Genomic DNA, 14524 nt, shown 5'->3' with positions numbered 1-14524 from the left:
AGTTATTTAGCAATCAAAGCGACCACCCAGGCCATTCAAAATGGCACTGGGGGTATACTTGGAAAGAAGAAGAAAGAGGATGTTGCGACGATCGAGTCGGAAGCTTGGGGCCCCAAACTTACCCCCACACTCCATATAGCCCATCACAACACTATTACCCACTGCTAGATCCCCATTTTTCTGTCCATCAAGCACAAACCTATACCCAACCCCCCGCTCATGCACAATGGAATGCGCCTGCTCCACAAAATCCATATCAAGCTCCACAAAATACCCATCCACCCCCAAAAGCCTACAGAAATCCTCCGGGAATAGGTTTTCGACCCAGTCAAGCCTTTAAGAATGAGAGGCTGCAGAAGCAGAAGACTTTTACTCCATTGGAAGAATCCTACACTAGTCTATTCCACAGACTGAGACAGTTGGGTATGTTGAATCCGATCGAGGCCAAACTGCCGAATCCCCTTCCCAGAAATCTTGACCGCTCGGTGAGTTGTGAGTATTGTTCAGGGGCCCCGGGATACGACACAGAAAAGTGTTGGAGACTGAAAACAGCTATGCAAAAGCTTATTAATACTCATTGGATCGAGGTTCAAGCCCCAGTAGCACCAAATATCAACCAGAATCCGCTGCCAGCTCACCATGAGACCCATATGATTAAGTTGATACACAAGGGAGGGGAGCCTAAGAAACCCTCGCAGATGGTGATGATGATCCATTCCAGTGAAACCAGTTCAAAGGAAAAGGTAACCAGTGGGAAATCAGTGGTCCAGTTGAAAGAGGTAGGCAATAAGCCAGTTGTGGTAACCGAGAAAGGGTCATCAAGCACTGTTGCAGTGAAACCAGAGAAAGCCAAAGTGGTGGTACCAGGGGTTACAAGTAAACCTATTGTGGTCGTGAAGGGTGCTCGCATAAAACCTGTTATTATAAAGCCAGTAACTCAACTTCCAATGATTAACAGCAAGGTGGTCCCATGGAATTATGAACGAGTGATAGTAACTTACAAGGGGAAAGAGGTTAAAGAAGAAGTATGTGAGACCCATGGTTTGACTCGATCGGGGAGATGCTTTGCCCCCGAAGAGTTGAGGAAAGCTAAGACTTCAAAAGATAACCCAGTATTGGTGAAGAAAGCCGTGACCGAGGAAGAAGCAGAGGAGTTCTTGAGAAAGATGAAAGTGCAGGACTATTCCATTGTGGAGCAGTTGAGGAAAACACCGGCTCAAATCTCGCTATTGTCATTATTGATCCATTCCGATGAGCACCTTCGGGCTTTGATGAAGATCTTGAACGAGGCCCATGTCCCTGACAAAATCTCAGTAAACCACTTGGAAAAGATAGCTAACAAGATATTTGAGGTAAACAGAGTCACGTTTTCTGATGATGAGCTGCCCATGGAGGGCACTGAGCACAATAGAGCCCTCTATCTGACGGTGAAATGCGAAGATTCCGTGGTTACTCGGGTATTGATTGACAATGGGTCTAGTGCGAACATTTGTCCTCTCTCCACGTTGAACAAGCTGAAAGTGGAAGATGAAAGAATTCACAAGAATAGTATTTGTGTTCGGGGATTCGATGGTGGAGGGAAAGATTCAGTTGGGGACATAGTGCTTGAGCTCACCATAGGGCCAGTTGAATTTACTATAGAGTTACAGGTGCTCAATGTGGTTGTTTCGTACAATCTGCTATTGGGACGAACTTGGATTTATGCTGCCAAGGCGGTCCCGTCTACTCTGCATCAAATGGTCAAGTTTGAATGGGATCGACAAGAAATTGTCATACACGGTGAAGACAATTTGTGTGTTCCTAATGACGTTGTTGTTCCGCTCATAGAGGTTGACGACGATAAAGGACCATGGATTTATCAGATTTTCGACACAGTATCAGTAGAGAAAATTCTGGAAGGAAATTGCGTTCCAACTCCAAAGATGGTTGTGGCATCAGTCATGGTAGCCGTTGAAATGTTGAAAAATGGTTTTATACCGGGCAAGGGTTTGGGTGCAGCTTTGCAAGGTATTGTGCAACCAGTTTCTCTTCCAAAGAATCTGGATACTTTTGGTCTGGGGTTCAAGCCTACAGTTGCATATGTAAGAAGAGCCAGGAAAATGAGACAGAAAGCATGGACATTGCCAAAGCCAATCCCGCGTATGTCCAAATCATTCGTCAGGCCGGGTATCAGAAAGCACCTATTGTTAAAAGTTCCTGGATCATTGATTGGTGCTAATGGAGACTTGGAGAAGGGACTCGAAAGGTTGTTCGCCGAGGTTAACATGGTTGAGGCTGGGGAAGGGTCAAACAAGGCAGATGTGCAATTCGTGGGACCACGTGCAAAAGTCAACAACTGGGAAGCCACTCCTCTTCCTATCCGGAGGGAGTCTTGGTAGTGGGTTTTGATTTTCTTTTAGTTGTCTAGATTATTCCAGGGTCTGTAATTCAGATATTATGTTCTGTCCAGTTAGATGTGTTAAAACCCTGTTATCTTTAAATTCAATGAAATGCAATTGTTCCTTTTCCTTTATTTCTTCTAGTTTTATTTTGTTTTCTTCTTTTGTACAGTTCTTTTTATGCTGATATCAATGACATGACATGCATGAGGAATCTTCGGCCCAGTTTTAAAAGCTAATCTAACTCTGAGATAATAATACAAGAAATTGAGTGTGATGACGAGTAGGAATTTGATGATGATAAGGCCTATGAAGAAATTAGTAAGGAATTAAGTCATTTTAAGGAAAAACCCAAACCTAATTTGAACGATACAAAAGCAGTTAATCTAGGGGATCAAGATAATTTCCGTGAAACTAAAATAAGTGTCCATCTGGAACCTCAACTCAAGGAGGAGATAATTAAAGCACTATTCGAATACAAAGATGTTTTTGCATGGTCCTATGATGACATGCCGGGTCTAAGCACTGATTTAGTGATTCGCAAGTTTCCCACTGACTCGGCATTCCCTCCTGTCAAACAGAAGCTGAGAAATTTCAAAACAGATATGAGTGTAAAGATTAAAGAAGAGGTCACCAAGCAGTTCGATGCCAAAGTCATTCGGGTCACCCGGTATCCTACCTGGTTAGCCAATGTTGTGCCTGTGCCGAAGAAGGATGGCAAAACCAAGGTGTGTGTTGACTATCGGGATCTCAACAAGGCGAGTCTAAAAGACGATTTCCCATTGTCGAACATCCATATCTTGATTGATAATTGTGCTAAACATGAGATTGGTTCTTTTGTGGATTGTTACGCGGGTTATCATCAGATCTTAATGGACGAGGAAGATGTAGAAAAGACAGCATTCATCACGCCGTAGGGAATGTAGTGCTATCGGGTCATGCCATTTGGTTTGAAGAATGTTAGGGCAACCTACATGAGGGCAATGACAACAATATTCCATGATATGATACACCAAGAAATCGAGGTGTACGTGGATGATGTGATCGTGAAGTCTAGAAAGTAGTCTAACCATGTTAGGGATCTGAGGAAGTTCATCCAGAGGCTTCGCAGGTACAATCTCAAGCTTAATCTTGCAAAGTGTGATTTATGGGTGCCGTCTAGAAAGTTGTTGGGGTTTGTAGTCAGCCGCCGGGGTATTGAACTGGATCCATCGAAAGTCAAGGCCATCCAGGAATCGCCACCTCCGAGGAACAAGACTGAGGTGATGAGTCTGTTGGGGAGATTGAATTATATCAGCAGGTTCATCGCTCACCTCACGACAACCTGTGAGCCAATCTTCAAACTGTTAAAGAAAGATGTTGCGGTCAAGTGGACAGATGAATGTCAGGAAGCATTTGATAAGATAAAGGGGTATTTGTCAAATCCACCGTGTTGGTCTCGCCAGAACCAGGTCGACATATGATTCTGTATTTGACGGTTCTGGACAATTCATTCGGCTGTGTATTGGGTCAACATGATATCACTGGCAAGAAGGAGCATGCCATCTATTACCTCAGCAAGAAATTCACATCTTACGAGGTTAAGTATACTCACCTTGAAAGAACATGTGTTCGCCCTAACTTGGGTGGAACAGAAGCTGAAATATTATTTGTCATCTTATACTACTTACCTCATATCTTGCTTGGATCCATTGAAGTAAATCTTCTAGAAGCCTATGCCCATAGGAAGGCTTGCAAAGTGGCAGATCCTGCTCACAGAGTTTGACATTGTCTACGTGACTCGGAATGCAATGAAACACAAGCCTTGGCGGACCATTTGGCCGAGAATTCGGTTGACGAAGATTATGAACCTTTGAAAACTTATTTCCCCAATGAAGAGGTGATGCACATTGATGAGTTGGAACAAGTTGAGAAGCCAGGATGGAAACTTTTCTTTGATGGGGCTGCAAACATGAAGGGCGTAGGGATAGGAGCGGTACTTATTTCTGAAATAGGACAGCACTACCCTATTACGGCTCAACTTCGTTTTTACTGTACCAACAACATGGAGGAGTACGAGGCATGAATTCTTGGTTTGAGGTTTGCTGTGGATATGGGTGTCCAAGAAGTCTTGGTCTTGGGTGACTCGGACCTCCTGGTGCACTAGATTCAGGGAGAATGGGAAACACGGGATTTGAAACTCATACTATACAAACAATGTTTGCATGATCTTTGTCAACGGTTTCAATCAATAGAATTCAGGCATATCCCAAGGATCCATAACGAAGTTGCCGATGCTTTGGCTACTCTGGCATCAATGTTACATCATCCATATAAGGCTTAGTGGACCCTTTTGCAGATTCAGGTCCGTGATCAGCATGCCTACTACAAAATAGTGGACGAAGAACTTGATGGGGAGCCATGGTTCCATGATATCAAAGAATACATTAGAATGGGGGTATATCCGGTACAAGCCTCGGGTGATCAGAAAAGAACAATTCGACGATTGGCAAGTGGATTTTTCTTCAGTGGAGGGGTTTTGTACAAAAGAACTCCAGATCTGGGATTGCTAAGATGCATAGATGCTAGACAGGCCACAGTTATCATGACTGAGGTACACTCCGAAAATTATGGACCGCATATGAGTGGGTACGTCCTGGAAAAGAAGATTCCCCGAGCAGGTTATTATTGGCTTACTATGGAGTGTGATTGCATCAGTTTTGTGCGCAAGTGTCATCAGTGTCAGGTGCATAGAGATTTGATTCATTCTCCACCATCCGAATTGCATATAATGTCGGCACCATGGCCCTTTGTTGCTTGGGGCATGGATGTCATTGGGCCAATTGAGCCAGCAACATCAGACGGACACAGATTTATTCTGGTCGCCATTGATTATTTCACCAAGTGGGTTGAAGCGAAAACTTTCAAATTTGTGACCAAGAAAGCAGTGGTCGATTTTGTGCATTCAAATATCATCTGTCGGTTTGGGGTTCCAAAGGTAATCATCACGGACAATGGTGCTAATCTTAACAGTCATATGATGACAGAGACCTGTCAGCAGTTTAAGATTATACATCGCAATTCCACCCCATATCGCCCTAAGGCGAATGGAGTAGTCGAGGCAGCCAACAAGAATATAAAGAAGATACTTCGAAAAATGGTGGTAGGTTCTAGGTAGTGGCATGAAAAGCTGACGTTTGCATTGTTGGGTTATCGCACTACTGTCCGTACTTTAGTAGGGGCCACTCCTTATTTGTTGGTGTATGGAACGGAGGCAGTAATACCCGTAGAAATTGAAATCCCATCCCTTCGGATTGTCGCTGAGGCAGAAATTGATGATGAATGGGTCAAAACTAGCTTGGAGCAATTAAGTCTGATTGATGAAAAGAGATTGGCAGTAGTGTGTCACGGCCAATTGTACGAACAGAGAATGGCGAGAGCATATAACAGGAAGGTACGTCCACGAAAATTCGAAGTGGGTCAGTTAGCGTTGAGACGTATCTTGCCTCATCAGGCTGAAGCAAAAGGAAAGTTCGCCCCAAACTGGTAGGGGCCATTTGTTGTAACTAGAGTGTTGTCCAATGGCGCATTATATTTAACAGATGTAGAAGGGAAATGTGTAGAAATGGCTATTAATTCCGATGCAGTCAAGAGATACTATGTATGACTTCTTTGTTTGATTGTACTTGTTTGTATTTGGCATATTTTGAAGTTTGAAATGACGAAGGCGTTTTGTTCTGCTATCTAAACACTTTATTCCTCGTCACCCCTTTTGAGACTTATTTATTTTCTTTCATACCCCTCTTTCGGAATCAGTAGCGAATATCAGAAACACAAGCGTGAAAGATAAGATATGGAAGAAAAGAAAAAGAGAAAGAAAAGGAAAGAGAAAGAAAAGAATAAAAAAAAAGAAGAACAAAAAGAGAAAGAAGAAGAAAAACAACAGCAGAAAAAAAGAGAAAATCAAAAGAGAAAAAAAAAGAGAAAGAGAAAAGAAAAGTCACAACAACAAAGTAATTTCTATGACATGAACTACATTCAATCTGATTCCTTTTAAGGATAAGTAGGTAGTCTCACGATTCGGTCTCATCAAAACAAAAAATCCAAAAGCCCCCATGCAAGAAACTGGGGCAGAAGTTGTGGTTGTTGTAAGAAACTTGATTCCGAAAGTTGTAATTCTAACCCATTTGAATTGTTTTGAGCCTTTTATACCCTTTCTTTCTAGCTCTGTCCAAAAGCCCACATTACGGTCCAAAGAAAGACCTTCTGATCAGTCTTTGAGAAATGCCAAGTCGAGCAGGTAAAGGTAATTCACGTTAGGGGCAACACTCTGGTTCAATCAGGAAAAATAAAAATGAGAGAGTCTTATTGGTGAAAACCTTAACAGGCACCGTAAGGCGATGTGAGTTGAGAGAAATAAAAATGAGAGAGTCTTATTGGTGAAAACCCTTGCGGGCACCGTAAGGCGATGGGAGTTGAGAGAAATTAAAATGATAGAGTCTTATTGGTGAAAACCCTCACGGGCACCTTGAGGCGAAAGTGAGTTGAGAAGTGAAATAAGAAAGGTCTGTTGGTGGAAAATTGTTTCAAGGCACCGCAGGATGAACAAGGTCAAGGTTTGGGTAAAGTAATCAAGTCATGGAAATTCTGAGGCAACGAAGTACGACAACTGAAAGTTGATTGGTTGGACAGATTGGGCCGATTAATCCGAAATGCATGTCATGATCATTGGTACCAGCTGTTCCACTCAGATAAGTTTCTTTTTCTTTTTCCTTTTGTAGCAGTCATCTGGTTTTGGATTCTTCTTATCATTAACCAGTAAAGTCATTGCACTTCATTTTCTTTTGGGTTTATTTGTCTAAGATGTTTCAATGTCAGTTTTGTTCAAAGCAAGTCAAAGCTCACTACCAACTTCCAAAATTTCAAAGCACGGCGTGGTCAGATCATACTAAAGATAACATGATGCAAAGAGGGGGTACAAGGAATCACCGGAAATTTCATCGGTAGAATGGATTGGTAATGTCATGGGGGATGCAAAGGTTCAGATAAAAAGGTCAGAGGTAAAATGACAGCATGGGTATAGAATACTCGATTCGTCAAAGGTCATGGGGTGTGAAAGTCAGTTAGAAATTCAAAGCGGTTCAAGGCCAGTTCGGGGAAGCCAGTTAGAACAAAATAATGCAGCGGAAAGATCTTCAGCAAGAATGCCATCAGCTAACCACCATTTTAAAATGACAAATATTCTTTGATTGAAACAGGGGCAGAAAAGTTCGTTTGTTTCATAGGAACTCTCCGTGGAGAAAGGCAGTCACCAAACAGGTTTGATTTTTGATTTTCAGGACCCTTCTGGAAAATGGGACCTGGTTTAAAGTTCAGAAATAACATAATCTAGCATAAGTGTATCCCAGAGGAATATAAGTTGGCTTAGAAGTTTGCATGTTCGAGATAGGATTCAATTAGGAGTTTCCAGGGCCCTCCTGAATAATGGGACTTAGCTTTAAGATTTTGATTAGATAACAAAATTTAGCGTAAATTCCGCCATAGGGTATTACAATTCAGTCATTAAAGTTGTCACCCTTACGATAAAATTTGACCTTTGATTTTCAGGACCCTCCTGGATTATGGGGAGTAGTTTAACGATCTTCTTAAATAGCAAGATTTAGCAGAAGTCACACCTGTAAAAAATATAACTTAGATTTAAAATTGTCATTTAGTTAAGAGTTGTCAGGACCCCCCTGAATAATGGGACCTAGCTTTCAAATTCTTATCAATATTTGGAAATATGATTCAGTTTAACACTCACATATGTGCCCAGTTACCAAACTGGGGCAGAAAATTTTCTCTGTTTTGTATATTTTTGTTGAAATCAGATACTCGCTTGGAGAATAGGGAATACATTTCAAGTTGAAGTCAGGAGCCTGCCTGGAGAGCAGGGAATATATTTCAAGTTGAAGTCAGGAGCCCGCCTGGAGAGTAGGGAATACTTTCAAATGCAGCAGTCAGGAGCCCCCCTGGAGAACAAAGGAGTACCATTTAAGTTTTAGCTTTCAAATTCTTTGTTTCGTCTAAGTTGAAGTCAGGAGCCTGCCTGGAGAGCAGGGAATACATTTCAAGATGAAGTCAGGAGCCCGCCTGGAGAGCAAGGAATACTTTCAAAATGTAGCAGTCAGGAGCCCGCCTGGAAAGCAGGGAATACATTTCAAGCGCAGGAGTCAAGAGCCCGCTTGGAGAACAAGGGAGTACCATTTAAGTTTTAGCTTTCAAATTCTTTTCTTTGTTTATTTTGAAGTCAAGAGCCCGCCTAAAAAGCATGGAATACATTTCAAGTCAGTAGTCAGGAACCCGCCTGGATAGCATGGGAATACATTCACGTTTTGAAGTCAGGAGCCTACCTGGATAGCATGGGAATACATATCAAGTTCTGCAGTCAGGCACCCCCTGAAGAAGGGGAAAACATCTCAGTTTACAATCCAAGATGGCAACAAACGGATGTTTCTGAGAGAATGGAGGACAACAAAGCAACAAGAAACACAAGAGCGAGTTTGAAGATATAGATAGGACTTTTGTAATCCATAGATCATAGTCTAGCCTAGCTTCTTGTTTTATTTTGACATGGTGTCATAAGGGGGTTCAGTAAGCAGCAACAACAAAAGTGGAAGCCCAGCTTCATGGTAGTCCCAGCTACCAAACACTCCTGAACTACACTGACCTGATTCCTTTTTAGCCAAGGATATATAGGCAACCTCCGAAGCAGGGTGCAGTTAACTCTTGCAAAAATGCTTCCCACGGAGTATTCAAACGGGCAAAAATCGCTCGTATCCGCTCACTTATCTTTGCACGAAAACTCTTCGTGTTTCCGGGAAAAGAGGGGCAGCTGTGAGAACGTGATTTTTGCCATACATGAATTACTCCCATAAATTCAAAACAAAATGATTTCTTTCAGTGTTTGCAATTTTGGGGATTTTCGTGGTATTTTCTGTTAATTGTTTACATTTTTGTTGGTGCATTTTAATTAGTGAAAAATATATAAAAAAAATATGTTGCATTTGCATTTAGGTTTAATTTTACATTTTAGGATTAATTAGAAAATTGATTGTTGCGTAAAATGGAAAAATCACAAAAAATAGTTTAATCTGCACTTTTAATTTTAGCTTTGATATTGAGTAGCTTTCTTTTGTTAGTATGTTTTTAATTAATTGTGTCAATTATTATTTTAGATTTAATTAAGTTTTGTTTAGTTCTAGGAATTAATTCTGATTTTAATTAATTTTCAAAAAAAGGAGAAAAAGGAAAAAGAGAAAAAAGGTTTTGAATTAAAATTGGTTTTGAATAAAATAAGAAGGGAAGTGGTTGGGCCAGTCCTAATTTAAGTCGCCCAGGCCCAAAAATCTTTTCCCTTTACCCAGCCCAGAATCTGTTTTCTACCCGGTCCAGCCTTCATAAGCGAAACGACGTCGTTTTGTTCTTTTGATCGGGACCGTTGATTTCTACTAATCCAACGGTCCGAAAGTGGGGTTTGATTAATATAATAATGCCTGAATCCTTCCCCCCACCCATCTCATTTCCTAAAACTCATCGTCCCCAATAGAAACCCTAGCGATGCCGCCCTGGTTTCCACCATTTGTCGCCGGCAGCGTGGTTCCCAAATAGCCCCAAACTAACACCCTACAACCCCCATGATCCCCTCATACCAAATCCACAACTACTTTCCTTCGAATCTGCCCCGAGCTTATTGAATCTTAAGTTGAAAGTGAGACCTAAAAATGTCAAACTCCAGAATCAGCAAATTTGGTGTTGATTAAGACCAAAACGGACCTTGGTCATGTGTTTTCATCTGAGAACATGTGATTGAGGCCCTTGTCGAAATCGAGGGTTTGAGAAAGAGCTGCAAGGCTTGGCCAGTCCGTTAGGTATCTTTACATTTCTGTTGGCTCTTCTCTTGTATTTTTCTGCTTTTTAAAGTTGTCTTGCTTCATCTCGTTTCTGTGTTTGTGTTTCTGCTTCTCCATAGCATGTCTGTTGTTATGCATGCACGACCCATTTGTTAGTCAACATAATTATCTGGTTGTTTGTTCAGAATGGGGTGAATCATTTTCTTTTTCTCTTTTGGGTTTTGGGCTTTGGTTCAAAAGCTCTCGTGTCTCTTTCTCTTGGTTAATCTTAGGTCAAATTTTTTAGAATGTTGAGTCTTTGACTGATTTCAATCGATACCTAAATAATTGAACCCAAAAGGAACTGAATTGGGTTTATTTGGACCCATTAACTTGGGTCAATTGGACCTAGGCTCTATTTGGTTAGAAGTGTAATAACAGGGTCATATGGGGTAATTTGGGCAGTCTGCTTAGGTGAATCTTTGTGTAACTGTTTGGGAAGCTTCTAGGAAGCTGGGGAGGGGACTGTTTTGCAAAAACTGAATTAAAACTAAGGGTGTCTAAGCTAAAACGAAAATTCAAAAAGGGTCGAAGTGTAAATCTGTTGATTAGTTAGGTTGCCCTACTTTCTTTCCTATAAAGGCAACATTTCTTGCCTTTCAAGGTAGACCTAAGAGATAAAAAAAATCCAGAAAAACAAACGACTGAAATATTCAATAAAATCACTGTTTCATTGAACTTCTTCGGTGATTTTTGAAGTTTTCAATCTCTGAAACAATTTCGGATCCATCTGGGGTGGAAAGGGATTGAATTTAGGTTTGTAAAAGTTTGGTTTGAAGTTTGCTGGGTTATTGTTCGATTGAACTGTGTTTTTAGACTGCTGCATATCCTGTTTCTGGTTTGAAATTGGTTTTACTGGTTATTTCCTGCTGCTGAAGTTCTGGTTCTGCTGCTGTCTATTGCTTTCCTCACTCCTGTTTCCTTTCAATTTCCAGGTATACATCTCTGATTTTAGCCATGTAAGATGGTTGATATGATTGTGAAGAAATGAAGGCCTTCCTTTCTTACTAGCTATCTTTTGCCTCTATTTTGTTCCATTGGATTGGTCTGGTTTAAATTCCTAGATGTAGTATGTTTAAAGTAGAGTCACATTTGAGTTTTGAGGATTACATCGAGAATTGTAGTTGAACCTCGTTTGGTAAGTATTGGTTTTGAGTTTGCTTGGAGTCAGGTTTCATGAGTTGGATTGAAAGCAATTTGTTGTTCTTTCATTATAGGTTTTGTGGTATCATGTTTTGCATGTCATACAACTGAAAAGGAAAGGCTGGATATGTGGTTAAGAAGTAGCCAGAATAATCTTAGAGTTGTAAAAATGAATTCATGTGAATGACCTTGCAAATTCAATTGGGTGCAGGCTTGGTGTTGATTGTAATAAAATGCTATAAGTTTTTTTGTGATTTGTAATCCATCTGTATAAGCACAAAATAGCTCCTTGTCTAATGCTTGAATGAAAATGTTTGAATACTATTTCCTGTTAGTCGTAGTGTGTCGAGTTTTCATTACTCCACTTGGATAACGATTTTTGTTTGAATGGTGGTTATTCGAGTTTTCTTTGTGTATTATTTTAGCTGATTGAAGTTTGTTTGTGACTTATTGTTTACTGCTAATTGACAAAGGGTACACTCTACTGTTTCTGTTTCTATACCATGTTCTTTCCAGGAGTCCAGGCAACAAAATCCACTAAAAAGGAAATACAAAAACCCCTCTCTTTATGCTTGAATACTAGTCGATTATTATTACAAAAGTTTATATCTAATTCAAGCGACAAAAACGGGGTGAACAAATTTGAGATTCTAGACAACGTCATATAATATTTGTTTGGCTGTGCTGATTTTGGGTTCTAAATTATTCTGTTAACGAGCCGTTTTGATAAATGTTTAAGCCATAAGGCCATTATGAAATAGGAAATGTATAGCCTTGCAACTAGGGCTGTGCACGGATCGGATCAGATCGGATTTAGCATATTTCGGATTCGAATTTCGGATTTCGGATTCTAGAAAATGCAATCCGAATCCGATCCGAATTATATCGGATCGGATCGGATTTTAAAGTTTGGTTCAGATCGGATATCAGATCGTATTATTATGCCTCAAAGTTAAACTAATATGTATATTTTCTTTGTAAAAGAGGCAATATATTAAGAAAAATTCATGTTTATGCAATTATGAGAGTACTATGGTGCCAATATAGTTAAATCTAGCAATTGTAAAGGTAATAACTTGGAGGTTGATGTATATTAAAGTGTAGTATTTATACATGTCCTAATAATTTCGAATTTTGGATTGGATTAGATTAAAATATACCAATCCGAAATTCGATCCGAAATTTGAAATTTTAATAAACATAATCCGAAATCCGATCCAATCCGAAATCCAAAATTCAAAATTGAATGGATCGGTTCGGATTTCGGATATCCGATCCGAATGAACAACCCTACTTGAAACCCATTTGGGCTCGCTACCAGCCCAATGCCGTTTTAATCGAACGCTTAGCATCGATTTACCATGAGCCCAATAGTTGTTAAGTTAGCTTGAACATTAGCCTAAAATAATTAGAGCTCCTTTAAGTTTTCCTTAATTAGACTCATATTTTCCTTGATTCGGGATTCTATCGGTGACTTGGGACACCATAAATCTCCCAAGTGGCGACTCTGAATCTTTAAATACATCCCGTTTCGATTGTCCTTTAATTGGAAAAACTCCCTTTATTTATACCCTTTCCCGGGGGTGTAGTGTAAAAAGGAGGCGTGACAATACTTATTCTTGATTGTAACATTGTTCAACTGCCGGTAATCAATACACATTCTCATCGATCCGTCCTTCTTCTTAACAAACAACACCGGCGCACCCCAAGGCTAAACACTCGGCCTAATGAAGCCCTTCTCAAGCAAGTCTTGCAACTGCTCCTTCAACTCTTTTAGCTCAGGCGGGGCCATACGATACGGCGGGATAGAAATAGGCTGAGTGCCCGGAGCCAAATCAATGCAAAAGTCAATATTTTCGGGTGGCATACCCGGAAGGTCTGAAGGGAAATCATCAGGAAACTCTCGAACAGCGGGCACAGAATCAATAGAGGGAACCTCGGCACTAGAATCACGAACATATGCCAAATAGGCCAAACACCCCTTCTCAACCATACGCCGAGCCTTCACATATGAGATGACACTATGGGTAGAATGACTAGGAGTTCCTCTCCACTCTAAACGAGGCATACCCGATAAGGCTAAGGTCACAGTCTTGGCATGATAGTCCAAGATAGCGTGGTAAGGTGATAACCAGTCCATCCCCAATATAACATCGAAATCGACCATGTCTAAAAGCAATAAACCTACACGAGTCTCAAGACCCCTAATCACCACAATACAAGAACGATGGACCCAATCAACTACAATAGAATCACCCACTGGTGTAGATACATAAACGGGAACACTCAATGAATCATTAGGCATAACCAGATACGGTGCAAAATAAGATGACACATACGAGTAGGTGGACACTTGATCAAATAACACTGAAGCATCTCTATCACAAACCAGAATAGTACCTGTGATAACCGCATCTGAAGCTTTAGCCTCAGGCCTAGCTGGAAGAGCATAACATCGGGGTTGGGCCCCACCACCCTGTGCTCCATCTCTGGGACGGCCTGCAGCTAGCTGGCCTCCATCTCTAGCGGCCTGAGCTCCACCTCTAAATCCTCTACCTCCACCTCTAGCACCTCTACCCCCACCCCTAGCTGGCTAGGCGGTCTGTGAAATACCTGGTGCCTGGACCATAGCACGGGAACCCTGCTGTCCCGACTGAGTACCCACCAACCTCGGACAAGTCCTTCTGATATGACCATACTCACCACACTCAAAACATCCACCTGAGTGCTATGGCTGAGGAAACTGAGACTGACCCTGGCGACCCAAATGACCACCCCGAAAACTCTGGAGTGGCGGTGCACTGATAGGAGCTGGTGGTGCACTGTAGGACTGCTGATCAGAATATCGCATCTACAAACCACGGCTACCTGAAGCGCCGTGAGAGACCTGAAGAGCTGACTAAAAGGGCCTAGGAGGATGGACTTTACCATATGAATCCCTACCTCCAGATGAGATACCACTGAATCTACCTGAATGATGGGACCTCTTATCCGACCCATGACCACCTTTTTACGACAGGACCATCTCCACTCTACGAGCCACATTGGCCGCCTCCTGAAAAGTGATTTCACTCCCAGCCTCCCTAGTTATCT

The 14524-nt window shown here is 41.3% G+C and overlaps 1 protein-coding gene across 1 annotated transcript; it reads left to right on the top strand.

Annotated features, from left to right (window-relative positions):
- The first annotated feature begins 707 nt into the window (after positions 1–707).
- LOC138890268 (uncharacterized) lies at positions 708–3295 on the top strand. Its single transcript, XM_070173644.1, has 5 exons — positions 708–1457; positions 1650–1968; positions 2023–2258; positions 2666–3007; positions 3089–3295. Exons 1-5 carry the CDS (start codon positions 708–710, stop codon positions 3293–3295), a joined length of 1854 nt encoding a protein of 617 aa, XP_070029745.1.
- Positions 3296–14524: the final 11229 nt, after the last annotated feature.

This window comes from Nicotiana sylvestris, chromosome 1 (assembly GCF_000393655.2).
Source record: "Nicotiana sylvestris chromosome 1, ASM39365v2, whole genome shotgun sequence".
Lineage (NCBI taxonomy): Eukaryota > Viridiplantae > Streptophyta > Magnoliopsida > Solanales > Solanaceae > Nicotiana > Nicotiana sylvestris.
The sequence above is the reverse complement of the archived record's forward strand: the minus strand, read 5'-3'. Positions and strand labels throughout refer to the sequence as shown.

What these genes read in the sequence shown, in the direction of transcription:
- LOC138890268 (XM_070173644.1), top strand. Translation starts at nt 708, where the DNA reads ATGATCCATTCCAGTGAAACCAGTTCAAAGGAAAAGGTAACCAGTGGG. An exon ending in AAGATTCCGTGGTTACTCGG is followed by an intron (nt 1,458 to 1,649) that starts GTATTGATTGAC and finishes ATAGAGTTACAG; the next exon opens with GTGCTCAATGTGGTTGTTTC. An exon ending in CGTTGAAATGTTGAAAAATG is followed by an intron (nt 1,969 to 2,022) that starts GTTTTATACCGG and finishes TTGTGCAACCAG; the next exon opens with TTTCTCTTCCAAAGAATCTG.